At 38.5% G+C, this 26220-nt stretch overlaps 2 protein-coding genes and 1 long non-coding RNA gene across 5 annotated transcripts in view; 2 read left to right on the top strand and 1 right to left on the bottom strand.

Moving 5' to 3' along the window:
- Positions 1-5249, top strand: part of LOC146487021 (uncharacterized) — a 20537-nt gene extending 15288 nt beyond the window's left edge. The window contains exons 11-12 of the mRNA XM_085091492.1: positions 638-1893; positions 2763-5249. Of these exons, the coding sequence (XP_084947618.1) occupies positions 638-1893; positions 2763-3299 (1793 nt within the window). The 3' untranslated portion in view covers positions 3300-5249. The remainder of the gene's footprint in view (positions 1-637; positions 1894-2762) is intronic.
- Positions 1-25823, bottom strand: part of LOC146487022 (uncharacterized) — a 26753-nt gene extending 930 nt beyond the window's left edge. Inside the window, exons 1-2 of the long non-coding RNA XR_014858400.1 lie at positions 25724-25823; positions 19967-20090 (exon numbers count right to left, since the gene is read on the bottom strand). This is a non-coding gene — a long non-coding RNA (uncharacterized LOC146487022). The remainder of the gene's footprint in view (positions 1-19966; positions 20091-25723) is intronic.
- The window catches only part of LOC146487023 (GTPase-activating Rap/Ran-GAP domain-like protein 3), a 32421-nt gene continuing 13932 nt past the window's right edge, over positions 7732-26220 (top strand). The window contains exons 1-8 of one of the 3 annotated variants that reach the window (XM_085091539.1): positions 7732-8398; positions 20003-20072; positions 20987-21076; positions 22774-22864; positions 24426-24544; positions 25058-25122; positions 25476-25539; positions 26074-26100. In XM_085091539.1, the coding sequence (XP_084947665.1) occupies positions 8226-8398; positions 20003-20072; positions 20987-21076; positions 22774-22864; positions 24426-24544; positions 25058-25122; positions 25476-25539; positions 26074-26100 (699 nt within the window). In that variant the 5' untranslated portion in view covers positions 7732-8225. Of the gene's footprint in view, positions 8399-16023; positions 17545-20002; positions 20073-20986; positions 21077-22773; positions 22865-24425; positions 24545-25057; positions 25123-25475; positions 25540-26073; positions 26101-26220 lie in introns of those variants that run through there. The other 2 variants (XM_085091531.1, XM_085091535.1) reach the window with 2 other exon arrangements.

A 26220-nucleotide genomic window follows, 5' to 3' on the forward strand; every position in this document is an offset into this window, starting at 1 on the left:
GTAGTCTAGGCACTGCCACTCGAGTCCTCTCGGACTGTCTGAGAAGTAGGCTACTACTGCACAGGCGCTATTTAGTCTGCAGGCAATGTAAATGCCGTTATGACTCAACTTATCAATCCGAGGATAATTATTATCCTCGTATTAATAACTAGAGACTAAGCACAATCATATGGCAAGATGTTTTTCCTTTCTGAAGTTGAAGTGGTAATTACCGACACTTCAGTTTTCTATTGAATTGGTAGAGGCATCGTCCTTAAGAAATCAAAGCTTCTCAGACCATCCTGAGATGCAAAGAACTTATTAGCTGTTTCCATTGCGCATATGCCACATATTGACATTCCAATTCTAGCAGTATGCAGGATGTTTGTCCCATGAACCTAGTTTAATGGCCTTAGCTCCCACGAGTCTCCTGTAGCTCAGTGGTAGAGCATCCGAACTAGTAATCGGAAGGTCTTAGGTTCGACTCCTGATAGGAGCACTCCGATTTTTTTCCGAGTATGCCTGTGTCACTTTCTAGAATAAGACATCATTCTCATTCATTCACCAGGCTTAACGTATTCCATCACATTTATTCCACAATGTATGAGCTGTAGCAAACGGAGTCACTTTTTAAACATGCTTTTGTTTGTTTTCTCAGACTGTCCCGAGTGCTACCGCCTTATCTATGTAGAAGTGCAAAAGCTTCGAGTTAGTTCTGATGCCCTTGAAACCACCATAGACCGCCTACGAAATGGGAATATTGGTGACGCTTCATTCGCACAGAACCTGTCTAATGCTGAAAACGCTGTCAATCATTTGGTATCTGAAGCAGAAGAGGCTCGAGAAATCGAAAAGAATCTCACCAGGGAGATCAAGGAACTTAACGAGACTTTGGACCTACTGGAATATGCCCTGATGCAAGAAGTGACTCCTGGCGTGAACGAACTGACAACGAACCTGACTTCAATGCTAGCGGACAAGAATACAACAGAGCATCTGATTGAGCTGATCCGTGATGCGTTGTATCACAGTCATAGAGTGCTGAACATGTCTGCTGATCCTTCTGTCCGAGAGGCCGAGGCTATTGTTGGATATCTCAGTACACTGGTGCCGCGGTTCAGCTTGCTGGCGAGCAACTTCACAGCAGCAGCCGCCCGTCAGAATAACACAGCTTATGAGATAAAAGGCAAAGTAGACAATGCAGAATCCTTGATGACAGACGCAGATCCAGTGGCTGAGAGCGCTGTGTCAGAGCAGAATGACCTCAATGAAACCCTCACGTATTTGACGTGGCGGGTTTACGTTATAGCAGCTCTCGGCGAGGCAATGAACTCCACAGGTTATCAGTTGTATATAAATGCCTCAAAATTGTTTTTAAGAGCCAATGAGACTTTATCTGAAGTGATGCAGTTAGATCCCAACAACACGGATACGGTTAGTCAGATCGAGGCGGCGGTAACGGACGCGAGAAGGCGGGCTCAAGAAGTGGAATCACGGGTCCAGAATCTCACCCAGACCTATTCCAATTTGACGTTACAAGTTGAGCTCGCTGTGGCAGAGGCCAAAGCTTTGATGTCTCGTGTAAGCAACGCAGCAGCGAAGGGACAAGCGATTCTAGAGGAGGCTCGCAGGGCCAGACAGGAAGCTCTTGACGCTGTACAGCTTGCCAGGAAGACTTTTACAGACGCTCAAGAAATGCTTCAGATTCTGCAAAATTTCGAGGCAAAGTCGCAAGAGGCTCGGGAATTTGCCGAACGTTCGCTGCAGCAAGCCATAGCGGCTAACGTAACTAGCTGGAGTGCCATTCAGTACGCCCAAGGAATTAATGCTTCTCTTCAAGCTACCCTGGCAGTTGCTAGACGTTCTCAGCACATGGCTAGAGACGCATGGAATGCTTCGAATAAGGAAAATCGAGTAAGTAAACAATGTTTCATTCTTGGTTATAAACTAGCTATGTAATGAAGGGTTTTTTTTCTGAAAGAGACAGGAGACATTTTGTCCCTGTGAAACGTACTGCATGATTACTATTGGAAAAAAAATTCAAACGCAATTTATCCTACTGAATTTCTGACATACATGCATTTGTTTAAAACTTGTTAGATGACCAAAAAGGCATCGAGTGTGGTTGGCCTGTATCCAAAGTATTATGAATCTACAATCTCGTTGAAGTTGAATGGCAAAGGTTCAGAATGGACTCTCCAATTTTATATTAAATTTTCCAGATTTGTCTTAAAACTGAAAAGCCCGTTATTTTGCTTTTGTCCAATCATGCTAACAAAATAAATAAATAAATAAACCGTCTGAGGTGGTCTTTTTTTTAAAATTCAATCACATTTCAAACATTGCTGCCAAATCTCCCGTAAATGAATGATGAACTAGAGAAAAGATTTAACCCTTTTACCCCTAATATCACAAAACAAATTCTCCTATCTTGTCCCCATACTTTTCTTATAAAAGTACTGGGGAGAAGTTATTAAAACATCAAGACAATTCACCTTGGGTGATCATATCCTTATTTCTCATGATCTCAGGGGTTGAATAGGCATTGATATTACAAGGAGAAATTTGATGCTGATCACTGTTAGGGTTTAAAGGGTTAAGATGCGAATAAGATATTTAGTATATTCAGGATGATAGCAGTGACAAGGCGGCACAGAGATCATTTAAACCGACGAGTGTGGTGACAATTCTAGTATCAAGATACTATGTACTAATGTTGTTATGGTGGACAAGAAAGTGGAGGAATTTTATTAAGTTTGTTTGTTTTTTATTGTTTCCTGTAGGCTGTGTCGACTATCCACGCTGATGCAAGCCGGCTTTCCCAAGATGCAGCCCAATCTAAGTACACAGCCGAGTATTTCGGCGCCGTTGAGCAGAACGCCACCTTCATCAACTCGACTTCTCAAGGGCTTATCAACGCGTGCAAACAAAATTATTCTACGTGGGCTTCGGTTGCTCTTCGAGATGCTTATTCAGCGAAGAGCGAGGCAGACAAAGCTGCGGCTGCAGCAAGGAACTTGAAAATGAACGTGGACCGCGTTGTTGAGGAAGTTTCAAGGTTGCAGCAAGTGAACACGACGAGGCTGACTGAACTGAAGGACGAGATAAGGAGGATACGAGCTGGATTTACACAGAGAAACGTGACAGACATTATCAAGGAACTGAAACAAGCAAAGGACGACCAACAGAAATTTGTCGCGGAGTATCGAGAGATGGTTAGTGAAAAGAAGCAGGAAATCTCCGAACTTAAACAGCTTCACGCGTCACTGTCATCAGTAACGTGTGAGAAGCCATCGACAGGAGGGACGCTGGAATCATGAGAGTTGAATGTAAATTAGAAACAGTACATTATATATATAAAAGAACCGCGTATGTGGCAGGTAGGATGCTGGAACAGATGCACTGGAAACCTGGACAATTTTTAACCTTTGCTTTTAGCCGGCTGAAAGCTAATCATTGCCTTTTCTTTACTCGGGTACCGTACGACTGAATAACAGTAACGGCTATTTCAACGTCCCAACTAACTTTGTCATTATTTTTCAAAAGAGGTCTTGAGTGGATCCATAATCTGTTGAAGCCCTTCCATTTGTGTGGAAAAACCGGTTGTGCTGTTAGGAAACCAAATGGAACGCACCTTTCCACTGGAAATTTTGGGGAACATCATCAGTGAGCATGGTACTAGTGTGATGAGCTAAATGGCATAGTCAGAATACTATAATTATTCCGGTGAAAACGAGAAAACTGGACATATACCTCTGGAGGTATTCCTATTTTTTTTTTTTTTTTTTTGAAAAGGTTTCAGTGGAAAGGACCGTTTTATTTGATTTCACTTTGGAACAACCGGTTTTTGCATACAAATGGGGTGTTTTTGTTATTCGCGTTGGTAACTACCGTTGTTCAGTGTGGTAACTTCCTGCCGGTTTATAAGGTTCTTAGAGTGTGTTAATGTTATGGCCAGGGCCCAGTAGTTGTTCAAAATCCAATTACAGTCTAATTTGGAATTAACCGTCAATCGACTTTTTTTTTCCTCGTTTTAAAGCGTTTTTCTGTTTGAAAATAGTCAAACTGTCGGACCAAGGAAATGTAAAGATTCAAACATTGTCGGAATTAGAAGGAATAACCAGCTTTGAACTACCCGGCCTATGGCACTAAGTTCAATCATTTAAATGATGAAATCTTTTATATCATAAATATCCAATCGATAAAATCACTTTTACGAATTCAGAATTGCTAAATAACGTTACTGTTCTCTTGTGCTTTTTCGCCCAAGGTTTAATTGAAGGTTCCACAGACTGCTATTTTATGCTACACTTTTCATGAAACTCTTGAAGTAAAATAACCAAAACACGACCCGTCCACTCCCAGCAACTTAACCAGACTCGTAGTTTAAAACAAATACTGAAATTTTCCACTTTGGAACATGTTTAAAAAAGGTCGAACAGCTTTTGGGAGTGACAGGGTTGCTGTTGTTCGCGATAACGAGAAATGGGGCGCTTTCCATTCGGAAATTTTAGTGAAGAATTGAATGGAACAGATTTTCCGGAATAAAATTTTCGGAATCAGTTTTGGGTATACCTCGCGAGGTTGCCCTAACGTTCCGGAAAATTCCGTTCCATTTGGCCATTCCTACTCGTGTTGAGCTTCTCCGACGTAAGTTGATTGTCTTATTTTGGTTTACATAGAAAATTCCTGAATGAAACAGGTTTGTTTTCAAGTCAGTTGAGGTTAACCGGAAAATACTGTTCCATTCAGGCTGCTAATTTTTTGAAACTTCAGACCGGAACGGTGGGGTGAACGGAAATCGCCCATGGCGTGTGGAAAACTGCTTCAGCTCTTGCCTAAAATACTGTGATCCTTTTCAGAGTTGTGCATAAGTATTTTTAAACGAGTGTTAGGAACTGTTTTAAATTATTTATTGAGATCAATGTTGGAAATTATCTTAGGTTAGAATTCGAAATTAAATTATAGGGTTATTTTACAGAATCCGTGATATAGAAATTAGGCATTGTTTCCTACTTTTGACTGATAAGCAATGTCTGCGGGGTGTTTTTACACGGGTCTGTATGCATGTGATTCAAATTGTAGTAATGTGATCATTTAACCAATAGACGAATGGAACTCTTACAAGATACTTTCCTGATTTCAGCAAACGTCCAACAGTAATTAATGTATATACGTGCGGATTTTTATATTATAAGACTTGCTTACAGCTGTAAATAACTGTAAATGAACAGTTAAACTTCAAAATAAAACAAGATGTATTTTTGAAATGTTTTATTTCTGTAAGGTCATTTATTCCTAGAAATTGAAAAGTTGATTGGAGAATAACCTTTTTACTTTCCCAATTAATTTTAAAAATAATACTTTGGGTTTTATCCCAAAGTATTTGGCTTTATGTTTGACGACGAAAGTCGTGAAAATTGATCATGCTTTCTATTTCGGCTGCAATGGGTCGTCCTCTGCCACAGCCAAGCCACCCCGGGCAAGCCACACTATCCTATCCTCGGCTTTCCTTCCCGAGAAGAGACTTTCTGTGGTGAGTACCGGCTCATTTCCCGAGAAGCGACTGGTAACCGAGCCAGTTTACCGTCTTTCCCTATCTCGTTGCTACCTTGTTGCTATCTATCATCTTTCTTATTTTATGTGATGACCGAGCTTCACCATATATATAGCACTGCTCTGGCATTTGTGATCTTGGAAACTGATGCAGGACGCGTCTCATACACACACACATGAGCCTGGAACCCAGATTGCCAGCTGACCCGTTTAGTTCCGATTCCCATCGTAGCCTGTGTGGCAGGCGCTAATTTCTGGCTCTTTAGCCAGCGTATGGTCGCCTTGGAAAGTCTCAGGGGAAATCGAAAACATCAAATCAACGGCAGTTTTTCATGGTCTATACTCTTAGAGACCATAAAATGACACAATAGACAATAGCTACGAGCCAATCAGCGTGCGGGAATTTTGACAGTTATTGTAAAAACATTTTTGGACTGGCTGTCCTGGATTTCTACGGAAAATCCCAGTACCAGAGTCTCTTCAGGCGACCAAGAAGAGGAAAATCGGACGCGCGCGTGATGAGAGCGCGGAGAGCGCCCAATTTACCTCTTTCCTGCCTGCTTAGCTCTACGATTCGAAACTGGGACACAGGCTATTCCTGTTCAAGACTCAGGTCTTCTCCTTGTCCCACGCTCTTGACATGTTGTCTACCCTGGGAGTTGCCTTTTTTTTTTGAAGTCAGCAAATGGAATTTTCTGGTAGTCACAGTGATCGAGGGTATTAAATCTTTACTAGTAATGCAGGAGGATACCAACATCAGAAAAGTGGTTTACAGAAGGGTCCTCTTAAAAATTACCAAGAACTAATAAAAAACCTAATCATAGAAACAAGAAATGAAAAATATATATGCAACATAACATACAACATAACCCAAACTACGAATCTCTTGACGAAGGGGTAGCGCTCGAAACATCAGCTCTTGAAACTCCTCACGGTGGCCAAATTACCAACAAAATATATTCGTTTCCACCTCTCGGCCCCCGCCAACGCAGCAACAGTGTTTCTTTAGAAACTAACACCTTTAAAATTCTGCCTCAACAAGGAAAACAAAACAAAGCGGGACTGTTTTTACTTCCGCTCTCTGGATTTCCTTTTGTGGCCCTTTTTCGCTTGGGAAAGGGGAGGTGGTCAAACCGCGACCGAGGTAAACTGAAAACAACCGACTTCGATTGATTGATTGATCGATCGATCGATCGATCGATCGATCGATCGATCGATCGATTGATTGATTGATTGGTTGATTGATTGTTTATTTATCCATATTTAAAGTCATTTACATTGTGAAATGTGACAAAATAAGATAACTGCTCGGGAGGGAAACTGAAGAAACCCTTGCGGGCTTTTACAAGGCAGTCCCCCTATTTACAACGCATAACTTTAAAATTAATTAATAGGTATCGGTACATTGCTTGTTAATGGTATTGTACGTATACATTAACTATATGTAGCCAAGGCTTAATCTAATCATTATTTCAGTATTACCAGTAGAGAGAATAATAAAGTAAAATTGTCCAAAAGCGTTAGCCACCAGAAATCAAAAACTTTTTCATATTCTTGTTTAAAATAAAAAAATATGTTTGATTGTTTCAGGTAGGTGCAGGAATATTATTTCAAATATTGACTACTTTGTTGCGAGTTGAATAAACACTTTAATTTGTCCTGTTAAAATTTTTATGTAGCTTTCTCGGACTTTTTGTATGATAATTATGAAGTTCCGCGTTAATAATACAAAAACTATTAAAATAAGGTGAAAGGGCATTGTTGACCAGGCTATAACTGAATGAAAAAATCAAGAGATCATTTATTTGGTGTATGTTTAGAATTTCCAACTTATTAAAAAGTGGAAGAGAAGGTGCATTATAAGGAGAAAAAGTGATGATTCTTAAAATTTTCTTCTGCAGCTTAAACAATTTTTCTAATCCCAACGGGGTCGTCAGTTTGATTTGGTTTCGTATTTTGCAATGAATTTTAGCCACTCACATTCATAAAAGGATAAACCATTCTCAAGAAGCAACTCCTACATGCAAGCTACAGAAAAAGAAACTTCTCCAGGTTTCGTAACTTTAGACCACGCGGAAACCTGATGGAAATCTGTTGACACGTACCGAATCGTTCGCCCAATAGGAGCGCATTTCCGGTTGGGCACCAAAACACATCAAATAAAGTGGTTTCCGCAGCTTCAAAAGAAAGCTAATTATATTCAATGTGGAAACAACCCGGGGGCACGACAGATGGCGAGTTAGAGTTTGTAATCTTTCGCGTTGGCGTTATCATAAGATTGAAATATTAACATCTTCTTGGTCGTTTTTCGTCTTTGACAAGAGTATGTGAATTTTTCGTCCTTCATAATGTTTCTTATTTTTAAATTCGGATAAAAATTATAAAATTGAACCGTCGAAGGCTGGCTCCGGCAACTGTGAATTAATTTGTTAGTCTTCAAAACCAGTAACAGTGACATTCACAAGTTCACAGCGAGGAAGTTAGAGCCGAAACATGAAACCAACTCGCATCAAGCGTCGTTAATCACGCATCATTTGCTCCGGGTCAGAATTATTCCTGCTTATAGCGATCGTCACGTGTGAAGAGTATCGATCGATACATTTGCCAACAAGATAAGCAGCTCTTGACGAATAATCCAGACGAGATTCGACCTTGTATATTTTCGAACGACTTGAAACTGACGACTCAAAATGGATCGATCAAAAAGGCAAATGTTTGTTCCCGAAAGACCGAGCAGTCTTGCTGCTGGAGAGCCTAGAAGCCTGGGGAAATACTTACCACGACCGACCCTGCAGATCAAACGTTACTCTAGCCCACCTGGCACGCTGCAAGGTTTTGACCGACACATCGAACAGCCTAACCGGTAAGTCGAAAATGGCCGTAAAATGTTTTTTTAACGATTGCAGTTGAATTTACCCGCCATTGAATCTTTGCAACTTTAAGAAAATATTGAGCCTTGTTGTATCATTTAATTTGGAGTCGAATTGTCTCTTGCAATATCGAGATTTGCATGCATAATTGTTGTAGTATTGAGCGTTTTGGGGATATAAGCACACTGTCTAAGTTGGTTTTGCATGTAGGTGTCGGTCATATTCAATCATTGATTCACTGTAATTGTGTTGAGAACAATCGTCTGGGGTTTGCTTTGGATTCAAGCTTCTTGGATCACAATTGTTATCATGGCTAGAGTGTATTGTGTAGATCGCGACGATAGTTTGTCAGCTTTGTTTATTATTCGGCGCAACTTTACTGAAGTCCGTAACGAGAACATCTTGGCAGTTCAGCAGTAAAAGTTACCATCATTTTCCTTCTTAAGTTGTCAACAAAATCCATCTGTTTGAACTTCAATACTTTTAACAGGAAATAAATACTAATCAACATACAAAGGAATCGTTATTTACTCCTTTTCTTATCAGACATACTTCTATTCATTGATTTCCTTATTGCCTTTGGAGCTGTTTTGATCCGCGTTAAAGGCCAAAAAAAAAAAAGCCACAACAACTTTGTTTGCGAAACTGTGCGTGAGTTTATAAACACGAGTCGTGCCGATATGAAATGAAATACATCTCGAAAATGGCACATTTGTCAATTAAGTATGAAGTCTTCGTTCGGTATCGACCTTTTATTGCAGAAATATAGCATAAATTTACTATTTATCCATTCTAGCAAGAATTAACGTCGTACATTAGACAAATTAAAATAAAGAGGATCGCATACTAAGTATAAGACTCTTGTATCTAAACGAACGTTAATTTGAAGGTCTACGTGATCTGTCAAGTAGATTAGAGACTAAACTCATAGCTCCTTGGTTTCATTATGTTTACATAGTTTCAGCCTCCTTAAGCCCATAGTTTGAATAAAATTTTAAAGCACGAGACGTGCAAATCAAATTGAATCGAAATCAAATTAAAGGTTGCTTTCGAACCTATAAGCACTCTTGAGTTATTCAAATTGAATTTTTGTGCACCAATATCACAACATGTATGGGCTGTATTGACGGGTATATTGACTTCAGGATGTAGGTACGCGTGACATCCTCTTCGGTTTGTAAACAAATGTTAATCACAGTCATTGCGCGTCGAAAGACCGTCACTCTTTATCAACACAGGAAATTAGAGGATATCATTTGTATTTTGCCTAAAGTTGGTTTAGCAAGGTAAATCGTAGCTGTAGCCGTAGTCACCCCCTCCCCCACCCTCAAAAAAGTGATTGATGTTTGGTTATTACAGTGGAACCTCGAGTCCACGGTATAACGAACGATATTCTTATTCTCCGGCGCGGCCTTTTAAAATGTGTGGAACAGAACCTCGATATAATGGAATAAATGAATCAATTTCCTCAGTCCCTTGACCTTTGAGTTAAGGAAATTATTAGTACGTTTTAAGTTAATTTCAGTTTGTACTGTGGATCTCGGAGACGGAGTGACCAAACGAAAATGCATGAAAGTAAGTTTACATTTTACCGCAATTCCCTTCAACTATTTTCCGCGGCGGAAGTTTGTTCCATAAGATTTTACTGGTAGACAAAACAAAAAATTGATTACCATGACTCAAACCCTAGTTCAAACCTGATGTGAAGTTACACGTCTTGCTAGAAGCACAGACATTAACTTCTCCTAGTAATAGAAAATGTCGGAACGTTACCTATCCGTAAAAAATAACTCTTAGCTAGAGAGAGTGAATTCCGTTTGAGAACATTTGCCAGCTTCAATAGAAGGCAACAAAAACAAATTCACGACCTCTCAGAGAACGGCTTACAAAAATAAGAATGAAATTAACTTCACTAACATGTACTCTTTTTTCTAGCTTTCGTTTTCCGCTGACGTTATTTTTGCACTGTTGACCTAGCCGCGAAACAATTTATTTACTTGATGTAATATAAGAGTGCACTTAACCTTGAGTGCCAATACCGGCGGAACTTTGCAAAATTGTCCAGCGAGATCCAAAATATCAAATAATTCCCCTAAGATATTTTTCTACCAGTGTTATCAGATATAGAGTTATTGAAGTTCTTAGATTGCAGATAATGATTCGTTCTTTTTTAGTGCAAGTTTATGAAGGGTATGGAACTCTCTATCACGTACAACTCAGTGTTGCATTTATAACAAGAATAAAAGGAGGAAATGAAAAAAAGTCCTTTGACAACATCCATACATATAAACAAACTGGATTTTTTCAGTTTTTTCATTGACGTATTTTAACCAGGAAGACAATTATCGCTAAAAAGGCGGTAGGATTATTATTTATACTTAAAAAATTTTGGCAAATTATCAAGTCACCTTTTTGTTTAGCTCAGAAAACCGCTATCATGCTACAAATACGATCACAATTTGCGTTATTTCACGAACTGAACAGTTTGTGCCATCAAAACATTAAACCTCCAATAACTCTAAGGATTGTTTACACTTAAATTTTTTGTGGCTAGCCAACCACAAAACCGCGACAGAATTCAATATTGTCTGTTTTCACAAATACTAGTCAAGCTTGAAAATTGCTTCCTGAAACGCCTTGTATGTCTTGTGTTACCATCTGAGGTTTAGCGAAAAGTTATATTTTAAGTCATTACTCTTCGATAATCAACCGCAAAGCTCCAGGCGTGTAGCCCGGTCTTCTTTCTCCTTGCCTAATCGATGATCGGTTTTTAGTGTTCAATCAGCCGTGACTTAGCTTAAAGACATGACAATCTTTAATGAGGAAACTTTTTCACTAAAAAGTGGTTTACAAAAAGGACCTCGAAAATTAAAAATTAAAAATTTACAATGAATAAAAATGCTAAAAGATGCTACTAAAAACTAATGTATCTTATGTGTAATACAAAACTTAAATCAATGAATTAAAAATCAGACGCTTCAAAATATTTACATTATCAGAGGCTCGTATAGTTTTGTCCAGCGAGTTAAAATCACTTACAGCATGATAGCCAGTTCTTTGTTTACCCCAGTTTCTTTTAATGGATGGAATTTTGAGGTTTGCTTTATTTCTTGTGTTGTAACTATGCTGTTCTTGCTGAGTGACTAATGTTAATTCGTGATGCGTGAGACCATTAAGACATTTATATACATGTACGCATCGGCGCTGGAAGCGCCTTTTTTCTAGACCTCTCTTATTATAGTCTGATCGAAAAAGCAAGGTCGACTGATGATGATGATGATGATGATGATGATGATGATGATGATGATGATGACAATGACAAGAATAATGATAATTATTAAAAGCTGGATCATTGTATAATGTAATAACCAATTCCAGACATTTGATTGGCTTAGCGGCCATGGTAAGAGCCAGTATACCATGGCCGATAAATGGCGACCATTACATTGTCTTCTGGTTATTCTTGCACAGCGAAATCAGCAAGATCTAGCAATATACAATTATTCCACTTGCGCTTGTTAGATATCATCTCATATCCAACGCCCGCTCGTGAAATAATTGTTAAATAGACCATAGAAAACTGCCTTCGATTTGTTTTTTACAATAACATGGATAAAGTACCAGCGGAATTGGTTTTATTTTATGTTGAGAAAGTGCGCGCGTTACATTAGACGTCATTTTCAAAAATACCCTGAGGAAGAAAGGCCTTGCTTTTCGAAATGTGTGAGAATATATTTCCCTTACTGCGAAATCAGCCTTGCTCTTTTTTTGCGTCATTTTTATTGTTTTGTGCTCTTGTATAGACAATTAATTTTGACCGTAAGGTTTTATTGTAAAATAAGATTTGTACGCTATCTCGCTTACTCGGTGGCAAAAAGCCTTATCCATAAAAGCTTGATCCAGTAAAATCCCGTGATCTCGAAGCTTGTAGTGACCACTGGGAAAAAGATTCGAATAGACGTAGACGGTTTCAAATAATCACAAACCCTTAACTTTTAGGGGCTGTTTACATGGAGGGAAGAAGATCCTAGCACTAGGAAGATCCGAGATGGCGGAAAAACTTTTCGTTTGCTTTACATGCCGAAATTTCGGCCGAAATGGTTACCAAGTGGAGAAGGAAAAGAAGAATAAATGTCGGCCTTGAGCAGCTGAACGTCCGGCTGCCGCCACGTTTGTTCTTTTTGTCCCTAGTAATAGGATCTTCCGAGCGAAAGTAGTTTACATGGTGCTAGGATCTTCATATCTCTCAGCTAGGAAGTTCCCATCTCTAGGAAGATCCTAGCGCTAGGGCCAAGTGCAACTTTTTGCATGTAAACTGAATAGAGAAAACATATGGCGCTAGGATGAACCGCCCTCTAGGATCTTCCTCCCTCCATGTAAACAGCCCCTTAGTAATGAACAATGCTGTAGCATGTAGCTTGTCAGGAGTAGAGCTAATGTAGAACAACGCCACCAATCCATTTTTCTTCTCTTGTGGTCTTTTTCGAAGACAAAACACAAGTTCAAACCGATTCAACTTCGTTTCCTGAGCTTAAAACAAGGAAAATTGTCCTCACTGCGTTCTTGCCTCTTCGAAGTCAGCTTGAGATATCGAGGCCGGTAAAATTGTAGGAAAACCTTATCAGGGAGACACAAACGCAATTCGGCTTAACAGGGTTTTCGAGGAATCGAAGGTTCAAACATCCGGGATAATATAACCCAGTGTGTTTCACTGACGTCAACGCTTGCGATCCGGTCTAAGAGTCGAGATGACGGGAAGGGATGTTCGGTTGTTCGAGATAACGAACTCCACTTAACACATGGTATGAAATTTTTGCGGGTTTTAATGATTATTTCTTTTACGGAAGCACTAATAATCTGAATGATGTTTAGCGTGATAATTTTCTACACCAGTTCAAAATTAAGATGTCTATTGAATTTAGCGCATGTTACCGGACAAAAAGTTCGCCTATCCAAGAATTTGTCTTGTTAAGCACTCATTCTGACCGGACATTGTACGTTGTATTAAGACCGGCCGTTTTTTCGAGCCCTGTCATTTTTGTTACTTTTTTCCCTGAAAAATCGCAAAAATAAGCCCTCGTCCACCCTATTTTTTTTCTTTTAACTAACGGAGAAGTCACAACGGTAATTAATGTGCGCATGCATTTCTAGGGGCGAGGGAGCGTCTAGGACCCTTCCAACTAATACGTTTTCGTACGCCACATTTCGATGCTTTTTGATCTTGCGTCCACACTAAGGGCCTCTTCATTATGAGCCCGGTCGACCGGGCTGGCTCGGTTTCCGAGATCTCGCCTCGCCACTCTTTTCTTTACAAAAATTTCGATGTGTTCATATGAGAAGGCGGGCTGTCCCGGTTACCGAGATCTCGGTAACCGAGCTGGAAATGTTTCCCATATGAACACTCCAGCCCGGATACCGCGACTGTCCGGGACGAAACATTTTCAACTGCGCATGGCTTGCAAGGTCGCTGACAAGTCGGAACGCGGTTTCACGGGTATTTTGGGGGCCTTTTGGACATTTTTCATCTCGGTAACCGGGATAAAATTTCCCATATGAACAAAAAACAAATTCGTCCCGCCTACCGGGCCAGCCCGGTTATCGGGCTCATATGGAGAGGCCCTTAAGCGATCGAAAATACTGATCGTCGCGCGTTTCCATCGAAAACGTTCTTCATGTTTGAGACATTTCAAAATGGATCCCTATCTTTAAAGTAGGGAGCTGCGAAAACATCACTACTAAAATGAATTCGCGTTTTTTTCAAACGTCGACGCGATTATTCCAACTCGCTTTAAATGTCAAATGAAGGTGAAATTTCCTTGAGTTGAATTCTTGGAGACCGCATTCAAGTTTAGAAAGCGAAAGAAAAATTTGTCATTGTGTGTTCGCGTCCTCCTTAAAACCGGTCCCATCAAAAAATTTCACGCCCTTGTCGTGCAGTGACGGCAAAGAAATGTACCAAAAGTGTAATGCATGTACAGAGTTGTTGTTTTGGCTATTAAGCCGAACGCTTTTTTGACGTTCTCGTTGCCGTTGTCGTCTTCATTGCTAAAGCTCCCTAGTATGGACAGCGAAAACGGAGGCTTTCGAAAGCACTGACGCGGAAAGCTGAAAAACGCTACAAACATCGGTGGCGCATCAGTCGCATTTCCTCGTAGTTTTTCAGCGCATTTGAGCATTTTGATATAGACAGAGCAAAACGCTGCGAAAACGATACGTTTTGAAAACTTGTTTGTGGACGGAGCCTTCGTTTGGAGGGCAAAGATAATACGAAAACGATAGTATGGGCTGAAAACGTTTGATGCGCATGCGTTGTCGGGGATAGCCTGTGCGCATGCGTCTCTTATTTCCTTTCCGCGGCGATAACAGTGCTGACCAAAAGAAACGCGGGCTCTGGGAACGAGATTGCGGCGATAATCGGCTTCAAAAATGTGAGCGGGGCATAAGTTTCATTTTCGAGCATCTCGGACAATTTTATGAAGCTCCTTCGGTTTCCGTGAGTTTGCAGGTGCGAGTTTCTAGAAATGAATGATGTCAGGTGACGATGCAATTTTCGTTTCTAATAGTCGTGATGTCTAATTTGAGAAGTGTATACCCGAACTGCTGCGTTTTGCAGAAATTAGTTTCCTGTCGAAAACGCCAGTTTCTAAGTTAGTTCCAGCAAAACACAATAAAATTAGAAGCGTTAAAATAAAAGCACTACTGCAAAAATTTCATGCCATCCGTTCGGTTAGGAACCTGGATCCATTCACATGTAAATTTCGTAGACATGTGCGAACATCTGACTACATTTTTGACAAGTTTTGCCATCGGATGGTACCGTTCGTCGACCACTTAATGAAATCTTTAAATTGAATATGAAAATGACTCGTGTTCTGTGGGGGCTGATTAAAAGTTTAAAATATCTTCAATGAAATGTGGACGGTTTTTAATTACACCATCTGGAAGCACAGTTTTGTTCAGTCTTATACTTCATTTACATTTTGTCTTTCCTTTTGTGGTCTATATAAAACAATACACCAATACCGTGGAAAAACAGTGTATTACCATAGAAATGGCTGACTCAAGGTTTGCTGTTCTTAATTGGAAAGAAAAAAATTTTGAAACATGTCACGAAACCATGCAAAGCCATTATTGCTGACTCATTTTATCGTCTCCACATCAGATTTAACAGCATCTAATTAGTTTGTGCATGGCCATTTTAACTTTTTTGATGTTTTCTGTTCTCGAGAGGGTAATGATGGTCGACTTGTCGGATTTTGGATAATGCTTTCCGTGGGTTCCAGTTTTTTATTTTATTAAAATTTTTTTTTAATTTAAAGAGTTGACAATTACGAATTTTTTGCAAATATTCTGTCACCCCGAGATGAATATTAAATTTGCAAAAACAAGATGGGATTAAAATTTCCCTTCAGGGAATTGGAGCTGTTGCTTGTCTCGACTTCAAGAGACTAACAACGACTGAATTCAGTGCTGTTCTCGACTACTTTACTGACAACTTGTAAAGAAAAAGTGATTTTAAAATAAAAGAGATTTGAGTGTTGAGCAATAGCGACATAGACATGAACATTACCTAGCAGCAATCCACACTAAATGTACATGAAATGTAAACAAAAATCACAAAAGGCCTCATCCTTTGGAGTAAGGATCGTTTACCGGTCCGGATTGCTTTGAATGTTTTGTTGACATGGCTATATTACGTAAACAATGAACACTCTCGAACATAAAAGGGGCTTAGCATTTTTATGCAGTTTCGAAACAGGCAGATTTCCTTCTGTCACACGATTAGAAAGATAAAAACCACCACTGACCAACAAAAGGAATTACAGCACAGCTGGAATACGTGTTGTTCCTTCCATATATGTCGAGACCTGATCTGCAAACAGCGGCGAGTTTGTTTATTACAGGTGATGCCAACTGTGATTACAAGAACATAACTTTCAGCTATATTGTCACCGAACATTTTCATCAGTTCTAAATTCAGCTCTATAAACAGACAAGAACTTGCACGTGGATTTGTTGCCGCGCACCACTCATTTCTGACGCCGTCTGCTTTGTGGAAGATCTGAGCTTTCATGGAACTGCAAATCAAGTCTTTCTTGTGTTTGTTTTGGAGTAGACTATTTTATTCAGCGCCGCCTTAAAGGAAAGATTGTTGACCTAATTCTAACAGCTTGTACATCTTCAAGTACAGTTGGCTGGAGGCAATAGACACTCGTTCAAGCTGTGGTCACTTCAGTGGTGCATGTGATAAAAGAAATGCCATTTTGGACTCTTGCCTGATCCAGTCATAATAACCGGACTTTGAGCTATATTTCTGATGTAAAAGTGTTAATTACGGCGGCGAAATTTGAAAAATACCGAGTTTAATTTACTCTTTTTCACAATGGTAACTACATTGTCATCCAATTATTGACATTTGGAGAGCACCTCGCACGAACCTTATAGGAAGTCACGGAAAAAGCACGCTTCCTTCACTCCTGTCAAGGTTCATTTGTTATTTGTATAAACAACTCACGTACTTAACGCCTGTGACACGAGCGCTGAGTATTTGGTTTATTTATCTACTTGGAGCAAGAGGGTTGGAATTCGCTAGACGTTTTTTCCTGAAATCAAAGTGGTCGTTTCTTTTTGTACTCGCCGACCATCTTGTATTGCTACGCCATACGCTGCTTCCGTCATTGTCAATACTGTCGTCACAGGCACGGCTTGGACCTGCAATTTGTCAGCTGAATTTATCGCATCCAATTACAACATTACGAATTCAGCGCAGCTCCTGGGCAGGCTTCATCGCAGTTAATCATTTTTAATCGCTGTACAGGATTTTAATCTCGCGTGAGTGATACACGTCCAATACATTCTCCGAAGATATCGTAAAAATCCACGCGGATTTAGAATTGGAATATTTTTAAGCGAGGGACTCTTGCGGTTGCAGTCTTGGACTATACGAATCTACAGTTCGGAGTACAACGTTCCATTTGCTGCAAAGCTGAGCCGGTGCGTAACGCAGTTTAGCTTCAAATCAAGAAACGTTTCGCATCATTTGACCTCTCTGTGTTTTCATGCGTGGAAGCGCCCGTAACGTGAAGTAGCTATTCATCAATATGGTCACGAGGATTAGGTCCTCAACGTTTACCTACAGGTAAATATCACCCGATATTAAATTGTTTTTAAAAATATCACTTGCTGCTTTGAATGCGGCCAGCCTTCCAACTATATTTATAAACTTATCTACACCAAAGGTTTCTTTTTCCAAAACTTACGTACGGATTTTTTTTTTCACACATGGCTTCAACGTAAACAGCCACGATAAAAAGCACACCAGCATGCTGCTTTTGTTAGCCAGAGTTCGTTATTATGCGTTAAAATTCGGCTTCGGTGTTAATGTTAGTGAATTTTAATTTTATCAATTATTTTAATAAAAGATTAAGGGCTTTAATCCTCGCATGTTTTATATTTTAGTATTCTGTATCTCTTATTTTGTTTTCGAAGCCTTTAATTTGATTGCCGGTTCTTTTTAGGGGAAAATATGCAAAAACGCGCTCGCCATTATTTAAATGAATACACTTCGCAAAGAATTACTCAAACATCACATTTTGCTTGAAAGACGTCATTGCTAAAAATGCCGACAGCTTGCTTTAAAAATTAGTAATGGTAAACATCTTGGAAAATATATTTTGCTTGTAAAATCTATTGTCGCTCTTAAATTCAACATCTTAAGGGAAATAGTGTGTAAAAATTGTTAACAAATTACGTGCGGTTGTATGTAAGTGATTCATGAAAAGGACAGGTGTAATTTGAGGGAATTAAAATACAGGTCGTACTAGTTATTACACACTCGGAATGGCTTAAGCTGTGTTTCTTTGACTGTATAAAAATACAAAAGAGCGTCTATTGAGTTTTTTTCAAAGACAATTGGAAACGCTTTGTACTAACATTAAAAAGAAAAGAAAACAATTTGTTCATAAAATTTATGGAGAAATTGTAAACACCTTTTTGTAAAAGAAGAATATAGATTAGATAAAAAGTTGGCTGTAGTTTACATCTGTTAGATCGTAAATAAGATATAATTTTGAAATCATCATACTTACTAGTTATAGCAAATATGGGTAATATTTGACAATTATTCCATGAGCGCGCACTGGATATGAGATGATAGACAGCCAACTAGGCGTGTAGCGCCAAGTTGGCTATAATCATCTCATATCCAACAAGCGCGAGTGGAATAATTGTTTTATTAAAAACAATCAAGAAATATTGCTAGATCTTACTGATTTCGCTGTGCAAGAATAATCAGCAGACAATTTAATGGTTGCCATTTCTCGGCCATGGTATGGCTCATATACCGTGGCCCTAAGCCAATCAAATCCCTCGAATTGCATTATACAATGATGCAGTTTTTAATATAATATAATATAATATAATATAATATAATATAATATAATATAATATAATATAATATAAGAATATTTACATATATAGAAATTCCAATTGGTCAACACAAGAATTTCTACACTGGCTTGAGGAACTGCTGCCTCAGAACAAAAATTAAAAGAACTTGTAATAAGCTGTTAGGTTCTGGCACGGTGAGAAGTCCAGCGGTCTGCTCTCACTTAATTTGCTTAAACAATCACCTTAGCTCTCTCAATTTCTCACAGAAAATAACAAAAACAATATAATTTTTAGAATAAAATCATAGTTAATGTTTGCAAGCTGTGGCTAACTGGGCCTACAATCTCCCATGTGGCCTCTGGTAACATGTGACTTCTATATTTGGACCTGCCAATTAACTACACATGGGGCCCCTCATCCCCCACCACTGGTCAGTGGGTCCTATCCAACCCAAGTCTGGGTCAGTGTATTCGCTGCCCAATTTTGAGTCATTACCGCGGCTGCTCGCTTTTCTTGCATGTTTTGTAGCGCGCTTTCCATTTGTCATTTATTAGGTCAGAACTGATCATCCAGACTGGCCAGTCTGTAAATCGAATGCGTCATTTTGAATGGATGGTGCTGCAAAATCTTGATAAATAACCACTCAGAAAATGGTAATTTGCCATTTTGAAGAAATTCAAAGGACTAGGATAAAACTAATCCTTGAAATTGGTACATTCCGTTTACAAACTGACTGATCTGGCAGCCGCCAGTTCTGACAAATGGAAAGCATAATACGGTATTGCATGCAGCTTAATAGACTGATCCTGTTATGAAATTATCACAACAGCCTTCAAGCAGCTTTGAGATATAGTCGCTTGTTGTAAAATGACAGTCTCAAGCAAGAAAAAAATACTAATTTTTCTTTTCTTCTTCTTTTAAGTTTTCATATACAAATCAACCCATAATGTTTCACTTGAGAAAGGGTAATGGGAAACAAAACATGTTATCAAGATGGCCCTTAATTGGGTGGGAGTGAAAATGTTTCAGAATAAAAAAAAGGGAAATATTTAGGGCATCTGAGAATCAGGCCAGCCCACCTCTAAGTACACCACAATGCTGTACCATGTTTCATGCATATCCTCCCAATTCTACATGCTCGGATGTTATTTGTCATGTATCTGTTAACTTACCAATATTTATTGCATCTTGCTATCTTATTGTCACAGTGCTCCATCTCCTGATATTGGCAGAAGATCAGGTTTAAGCAGAAAGCACTATTATGGCTCTCTTGAGGCTGTAAGTAAATTTTTGTACCTTTAAGATGAATAAAAAACTCATGTTATTCTTTTAGTTTTATAATAGGACAAAAAAAAAAAACAGAATTCTGCCTTTAATGGTATAGTTTTCAGTAGGAACAAATCATATCATTGTGAACTGAAAAGTTCATGTGTTGCGTGGCACTTGTACAAACAAGGAAGTATCTCTAGGTGATAGGAAAATTAAAGTGCCAAATAATGGTTGAAGAAAAGTCCATACATTTCAGGCTTTAAATAAATAAATAATAAAATAAATAAGTAAATAAATAACCTTTATTTACCCTCGGCAGTGTTTATAGCACAAGTGCTAGTGGGGCTGAGCGTTAAACTTCATAAAGAAATAATACAAATTGAAAATAACATGGTTAAAAATCCCAACTGGCAGGAGGCAGACCAGCTGGCTATTTACAAGCGCGGCCGAGGAGTTGAACTTGGGGCTACCGAGAAACAACTCCAGCTAGCGGTCAGAGCGGGATTTGAACACGGGACCACCGGATTTCAAGTCCGGCGCCCTAACCACTTGACCACGCTGCCTCCCTTTTTTAATGGAAGTCAGGTCAGAATAGTTAATTCCAAATCATGGGTTAATTCATAGGAACAAATCATAGGCTAATTCTTTGAATAATTTAAAGCTTCAAGATAAACAAATCAGAGGATACGCGGTATGTTTCTCATATGAAATTAGGTCTGTATGCCAGAGTAGGTATAATTTGGAGCAGATGTCATGGGCATTAAATACCTACTTGGCATTAATTATTAGCTATGCAATCAGTATTAATATAATACACAACCTGTTACTAGACTTTTGTACAGTTATCAGATGTGTTTATGTTTTGCCTTTCTCTTTGTATTTTTTGATGTGTTAACATCCCTTTTGTTTTCATTTTACCACAGTTGAATACCATACACTGCACAGGGAGTGATCTCAGTGAAAATCCAGCATGCAGGTTTAGAATGGAGAGTGGTGAAATTGGAATACAGCAGGTTGGCGATACAATTATTAAACTCAATGTTTTAAAGGATTAACACTGAAGTGTGAACTTATGTTTTGATAGTAATAAACATTATTGTATTACTGTTGAGTAACTTCCTTAATCCCCCCCGGGGGGAGGGGGACTCCTCAAAATTTATGCTAGGGGTGTGCCCCCCGGTTCTCCAAACCCTGACCCTATTTCAGACCAAAATATGTAATTTTCCGGTACCCTTTTTCAGCCCTGGGACCGGGTGTTCGAAAGCCAATTAATGCTGACCCCCGATTGAAAATTGTATGATGTTTTCATCCAACCTAGTTCCCATGGTCTCTCTTTTTCCGGGAAGAAGAGAGACCCTGGGAACTAGGTTGGTTTTCATCTTGCTTGTTAAAAATGTTTTTAAACGCTGATTTTAAGCTTAAGGTAAAGAAAAGTCTAAGTCAAAGCTAGAGGGCAAAAATATTTTTGAAAAATGATAACTGATAACTAGTTAAACTTGAATCAAAGTTCACGTTAACCCAGGATTAGATTAATCAGGCTTTGAACAACTGGGCCATGGCCTGTAAATTCATGACCTTTTTCTGGCCTGGTTTCTCCGATCCATAGACTTTTAGCCCAAAATGGTTAAAATATATACCCTACTTCAGACCAAACTGGCTCAAAAACCATAACCTTTGGAGCGACACACACCTATATAGCTTTATACTTGGGGACTACCCCCCGCCCCTCCCCCAACCAGAGAGCATTCATCAAACCTTGTCATATGGTGGCAATTACAATGAAATTGGGTCAGTAAACTTTAAAAATTCTGAAGTGTAATAAATGAAAGCTATTGAGCACCACCCTTAAAAAAATAAAACTATTGTTCATTTCTATATTTTCCCTATAATTTTCACATTTGAAGGAAAAATTTGTATTGGTTTGAAGTAACTTTTAACTGTGAAATAATATAATAAATATTCTGATCTGTGCTGTTAAGGAAATAAAAGGGTTCAGTGTACACATAACCGATCGACCTATAATACTTTTTAGATGATCTTTTGTTTTATTTATTTATTTAATTTAATTATTTATTTATTTTTATATGGTCTTCAATTCCTTCAGGAAATGTTTTTTTTTTATTCAACATACAATCTTGCTTAACATACAACATACAACCTTAATTATTGTAAATTGAAATACTCAGAAAGAAAAGAAAGAGAAAAAAAAAAGCCCAGGGAGAGCTTGACAGAGTAAATTAGTGTACACTTTTTGTATTACAATACTTCTACATAAGTTTCCCTAGGCACAATAAATTATAAAGGTTGTTTCATTCCTTCAGGAAATGTTGCCCCTTGTTTCATCCACCGCCTTGAACTTCATTTTGTGATGAAAACAGAAATCTTGTCCATAATGGGTTTTTATTGCAAATGAAGTGCAGAGCAACAGATACATTGGGGATGAATGTTTCCTGAAGGAACAGAGGGCCACATCCATGCAAAAAAAAATCACTAAATCTGTGCTAAAGCTATTCAAAAAGCACTATCGCTTGGTTATTTCACAACTGTAGCAATGTCAAGAAATTGTAGTTATATTATTAGAATTTCTTTAAAGTGTTTTTAGTGGTGTGACCTGCATCAGAGACTAAAATTATAAGCATCAAAATGATCTTGATATTTGGCCTTCAGAATGACTTCATTCTGATTTTGTGCATCATTTTGTCTCCATTAGAATGGAATGGTATCAAGGCAGGGAAGTGGGGTCCATCTTGAAAATCCAGAATTCCAAACTAGATGGTACTTCAAGTATTTTCTTGGAAAAGGTAAGCGTTTGCTGAATATTGCTGTGAATGATCACAAAAAGCAATCATCCCCAATCAAATGCCCTAGTGGTAGTGCACCGCAGGTCAGCATCTTGCCCACTCTCTAGATGAAGTAAACAACTTCCACATACACTCAATTTTTTTTATAAGAACATCGAATTTTGGAGCTGAGGCTGAACGTTCTTATATTTTTTTGCGATTTGAGGGTGAAAGCGTTCTTAAGATGTTCTTAAATTACATGTTATACACTACATGTATTTCAGTATATCAATGCGGACATTACCAGGAAACTTAGCAAAGTGCATTGCCTGCTGAGATATGGTATCAAGAACTGCTGATTATGACAAACCGAGATCGGGTACATTTGTTACCTTGATTTTCTATACAGATTGGCAAAATAAAAAAGTTCGTAAGCGACTCTCAGCCTGAGGAATGTTCTTAATACGTTCTTAAAATTTTGGTTGACCTCAGCCTCGACGTTCTTATAAAAAAGGTTCTTGTAAAAAAAACAGAGTGTATTCAACATAAACTACACACATTAATTGCCTTAAACATCTGCCAAGCACATAGAATGACTTAAGAAATTCTTCAGCTTTAATATCGCCACCAAAAAAACACTTTGTTGACAGTCACCTTGTTGAAATCCTCCCCTCCACCCACCACCAGGATTTGGAATTGATTGATACGTTAGAAGCTGAATGGGGCATTATACAGTTTAGACATTCAGCTTTCAGTGGCTGGGCCTATATTTGCACTAGCAAAAGAACTCTTAATTTAGACAATTTTTTTGTCATCACCAACTCTTAAAAAAAAAGTGGATGGATGTCCTGAAAAAGCACAGGAGACAAAATTTCCCCAGGTAAAAACTGAATCAACAGCAACGTGTTTTTAGTTGTCAATCACTTTTCATAAACGCTTTTAGTTGTTCCATTAGCGTCTGGTATGGCTAGGACAATTGTCTCTAGTTGCGAAACTGAATTTTAAACATTTTGGAGTGATTCAAGATGAATCCTGGTGACTCGTGGTAACATCCCATGGTACACATTTGGTTTCCCTATGAGTAGACAGGCAACTTAAGCAAGATGTATAAGCAAAATGCATGATGCAAGAAGTACGAGGATGTCAACATGCTCCATTTTCCTGCCAATTCAATGTCTTGTCACAGAATAGAATTGCTATGAATAAATTAGAGCAAAATATAATATCAATGCTATGTAAATATTGTTGACAGATTCGACAAACTGTACAGTATAAATAGTTTTGAGTGCAGATGAGAGCCTTTTTCACAAAAATTACCTCAACAGAATTTTTGTCTGGATTTTTGGCAGACAATTCCAAATTTTTCTGCTAGCTAGTGTGGATAGGCCTCTTGTAACTGCGAAGATTGCATGTATCTATCTTTTTGCCTGCTACGGACTAAGAATGAGATTACAAGACAGTGAAACTGGAATAAAGCTTTCAGGTTATAATAACCATGTTTATATACTAGACAAACACATTGCAGTTAGATGATGTTATCCTGATCTGTAAAGTTAATTAACTTGTCTTAAATCTTCCACAGTGCATCAAAATTTTGTGGGTGTTGATGGAAGTAAGAGTCCTTTCATTCTATCTGTCTGCCTGACTGATGCTGATAACTATGGTGTCCCTCAGTATCGAGCCATTCTTTGGAGGAAAACGGTAACTAAATACTGTTGACTTCTAGACAGTATTTTATTTAGAGATGTTAAAACTGAGCTGCAGAGAAGGAGGATAACTTTTAATCTTAGAGTTTATGTTTTATCACTCTCATGGGTCAGGTTGTGTTCATATTTACCCCTTTTATAGCTTTTGTGAGAATGCCACGTGGCTGACAAATATTTTTGTTTTACTTTTTATAAATAATTTTTATATTCATATTGAACTGGATCAAGGGCTGCCATTTAGTTTTTAGACACACGTTGCAGTGAGCTTATCTGGATATCAATCATGCTGGTTTCTGAGTAAAATGACCTTGCAACCATCATTCAGCTATAACGGGGGTTACAGGATCTGTACTGGGTGGGGGGGGGGGGGGCATTTTAGAAAATTTACTTAATGTATGTGAATAACTATCCACAAATTATGCTTTAATGTATCTGAGAACACATTGTCATTTGGTTAAACTGTAGATATTGCATTGCACAAGTAATCACATTAATCTAACTGTTTCAGGGAAGTCAAAAGTTATGCATACCATATCATCCTCACAAACCAGTGTCTCCAAAGACTGTCTTACAGTATGTATAAAACCTTTTTTATAATACTTAAATGTTATTGTATTGTCACGAAGATAACACAAGTAACCATTTTCAAGGCGCTGATACTTGTTGAACAGTGCCTCATGCCAGATGCGTTGAACATGAATGTTAAATGTGTCTCATGATATAAGCTTATGCGTACGTTATTGAGGCTTTCTTTCCATTAAAACATTAACAAAACACCGTGAAAATAAAGAAAACGTCACTGATTAACTATAAGCTTATGGGAAAAGCTCGAAGGCTTTCAATGTTTTTCAAGCCACTGTAGTCTGCAGATTGTTTTACAATATCAAATTACCTTAAAAGCTTGTGTGTTTTGTCATTTTTTACAGAGCTTATGGTATTGACAAGGTTGACAAAGGTCCTAAGGAAGTACTCAACCCTGAAATACAAAAGGTAGCTCTTTAAATGTGGTGGGCAATAAGCTTAAGGCTTTAAGCTTATGTTTGAGCTCACTTAGCTTAGACGTAAACTCATGTTCAAAGACTTCGTTTGAACAGCAATGTTTGTAGAAAGAATTAAAATGAAATGGACTCGGAGAAGAACTTGATACCGTGTTCTTATGAATGTATTAGCTTACCTGGAGTGGGAAAGAGAAAAATTCAGTTTTTCTTGGTCCATTTCCCCGAACATTGATCAACAATCAAGGATATCCTCTCTGAACGACTGTGAACGCTTCGCCGCTTTTCGGCGGCACCCAGTGGTTGTCACAAAAAAGGCGGGAAAACAATTAGGACCCAGTTCCCAATCCCCGTCGCTAAACACAGAAAGATGTTTCAAACATGTGCTTCTCGAAAATATTGTTACTCCATCTATGTCCTTTTAACATGTTCAGAGCTTAATTGTCCTTCCTGTTTGCGTGTTTTTATCTGATTTACGGTTTAAATTACTTTCCCGGTTTTTTTCTTTTCTTTCTTTTCTTTTTTATAGGAATTACTTGTGTTGGAAGAACAAGAGGTATGATCATATCAGATTATAAGGTTTTTCATAAGCAATACCCAGGGATGCCCTTTTACGTTGAGCCATGAATTCGTCTTAGGTCTCGTCCTCACTAACCAGAATACCTTTGAAAACGTA

This window comes from Pavona decussata, unplaced genomic scaffold (assembly GCF_977016875.1).
Source record: "Pavona decussata unplaced genomic scaffold, jaPavDecu1.1 SCAFFOLD_19, whole genome shotgun sequence".
NCBI lineage: Eukaryota > Metazoa > Cnidaria > Anthozoa > Scleractinia > Agariciidae > Pavona > Pavona decussata.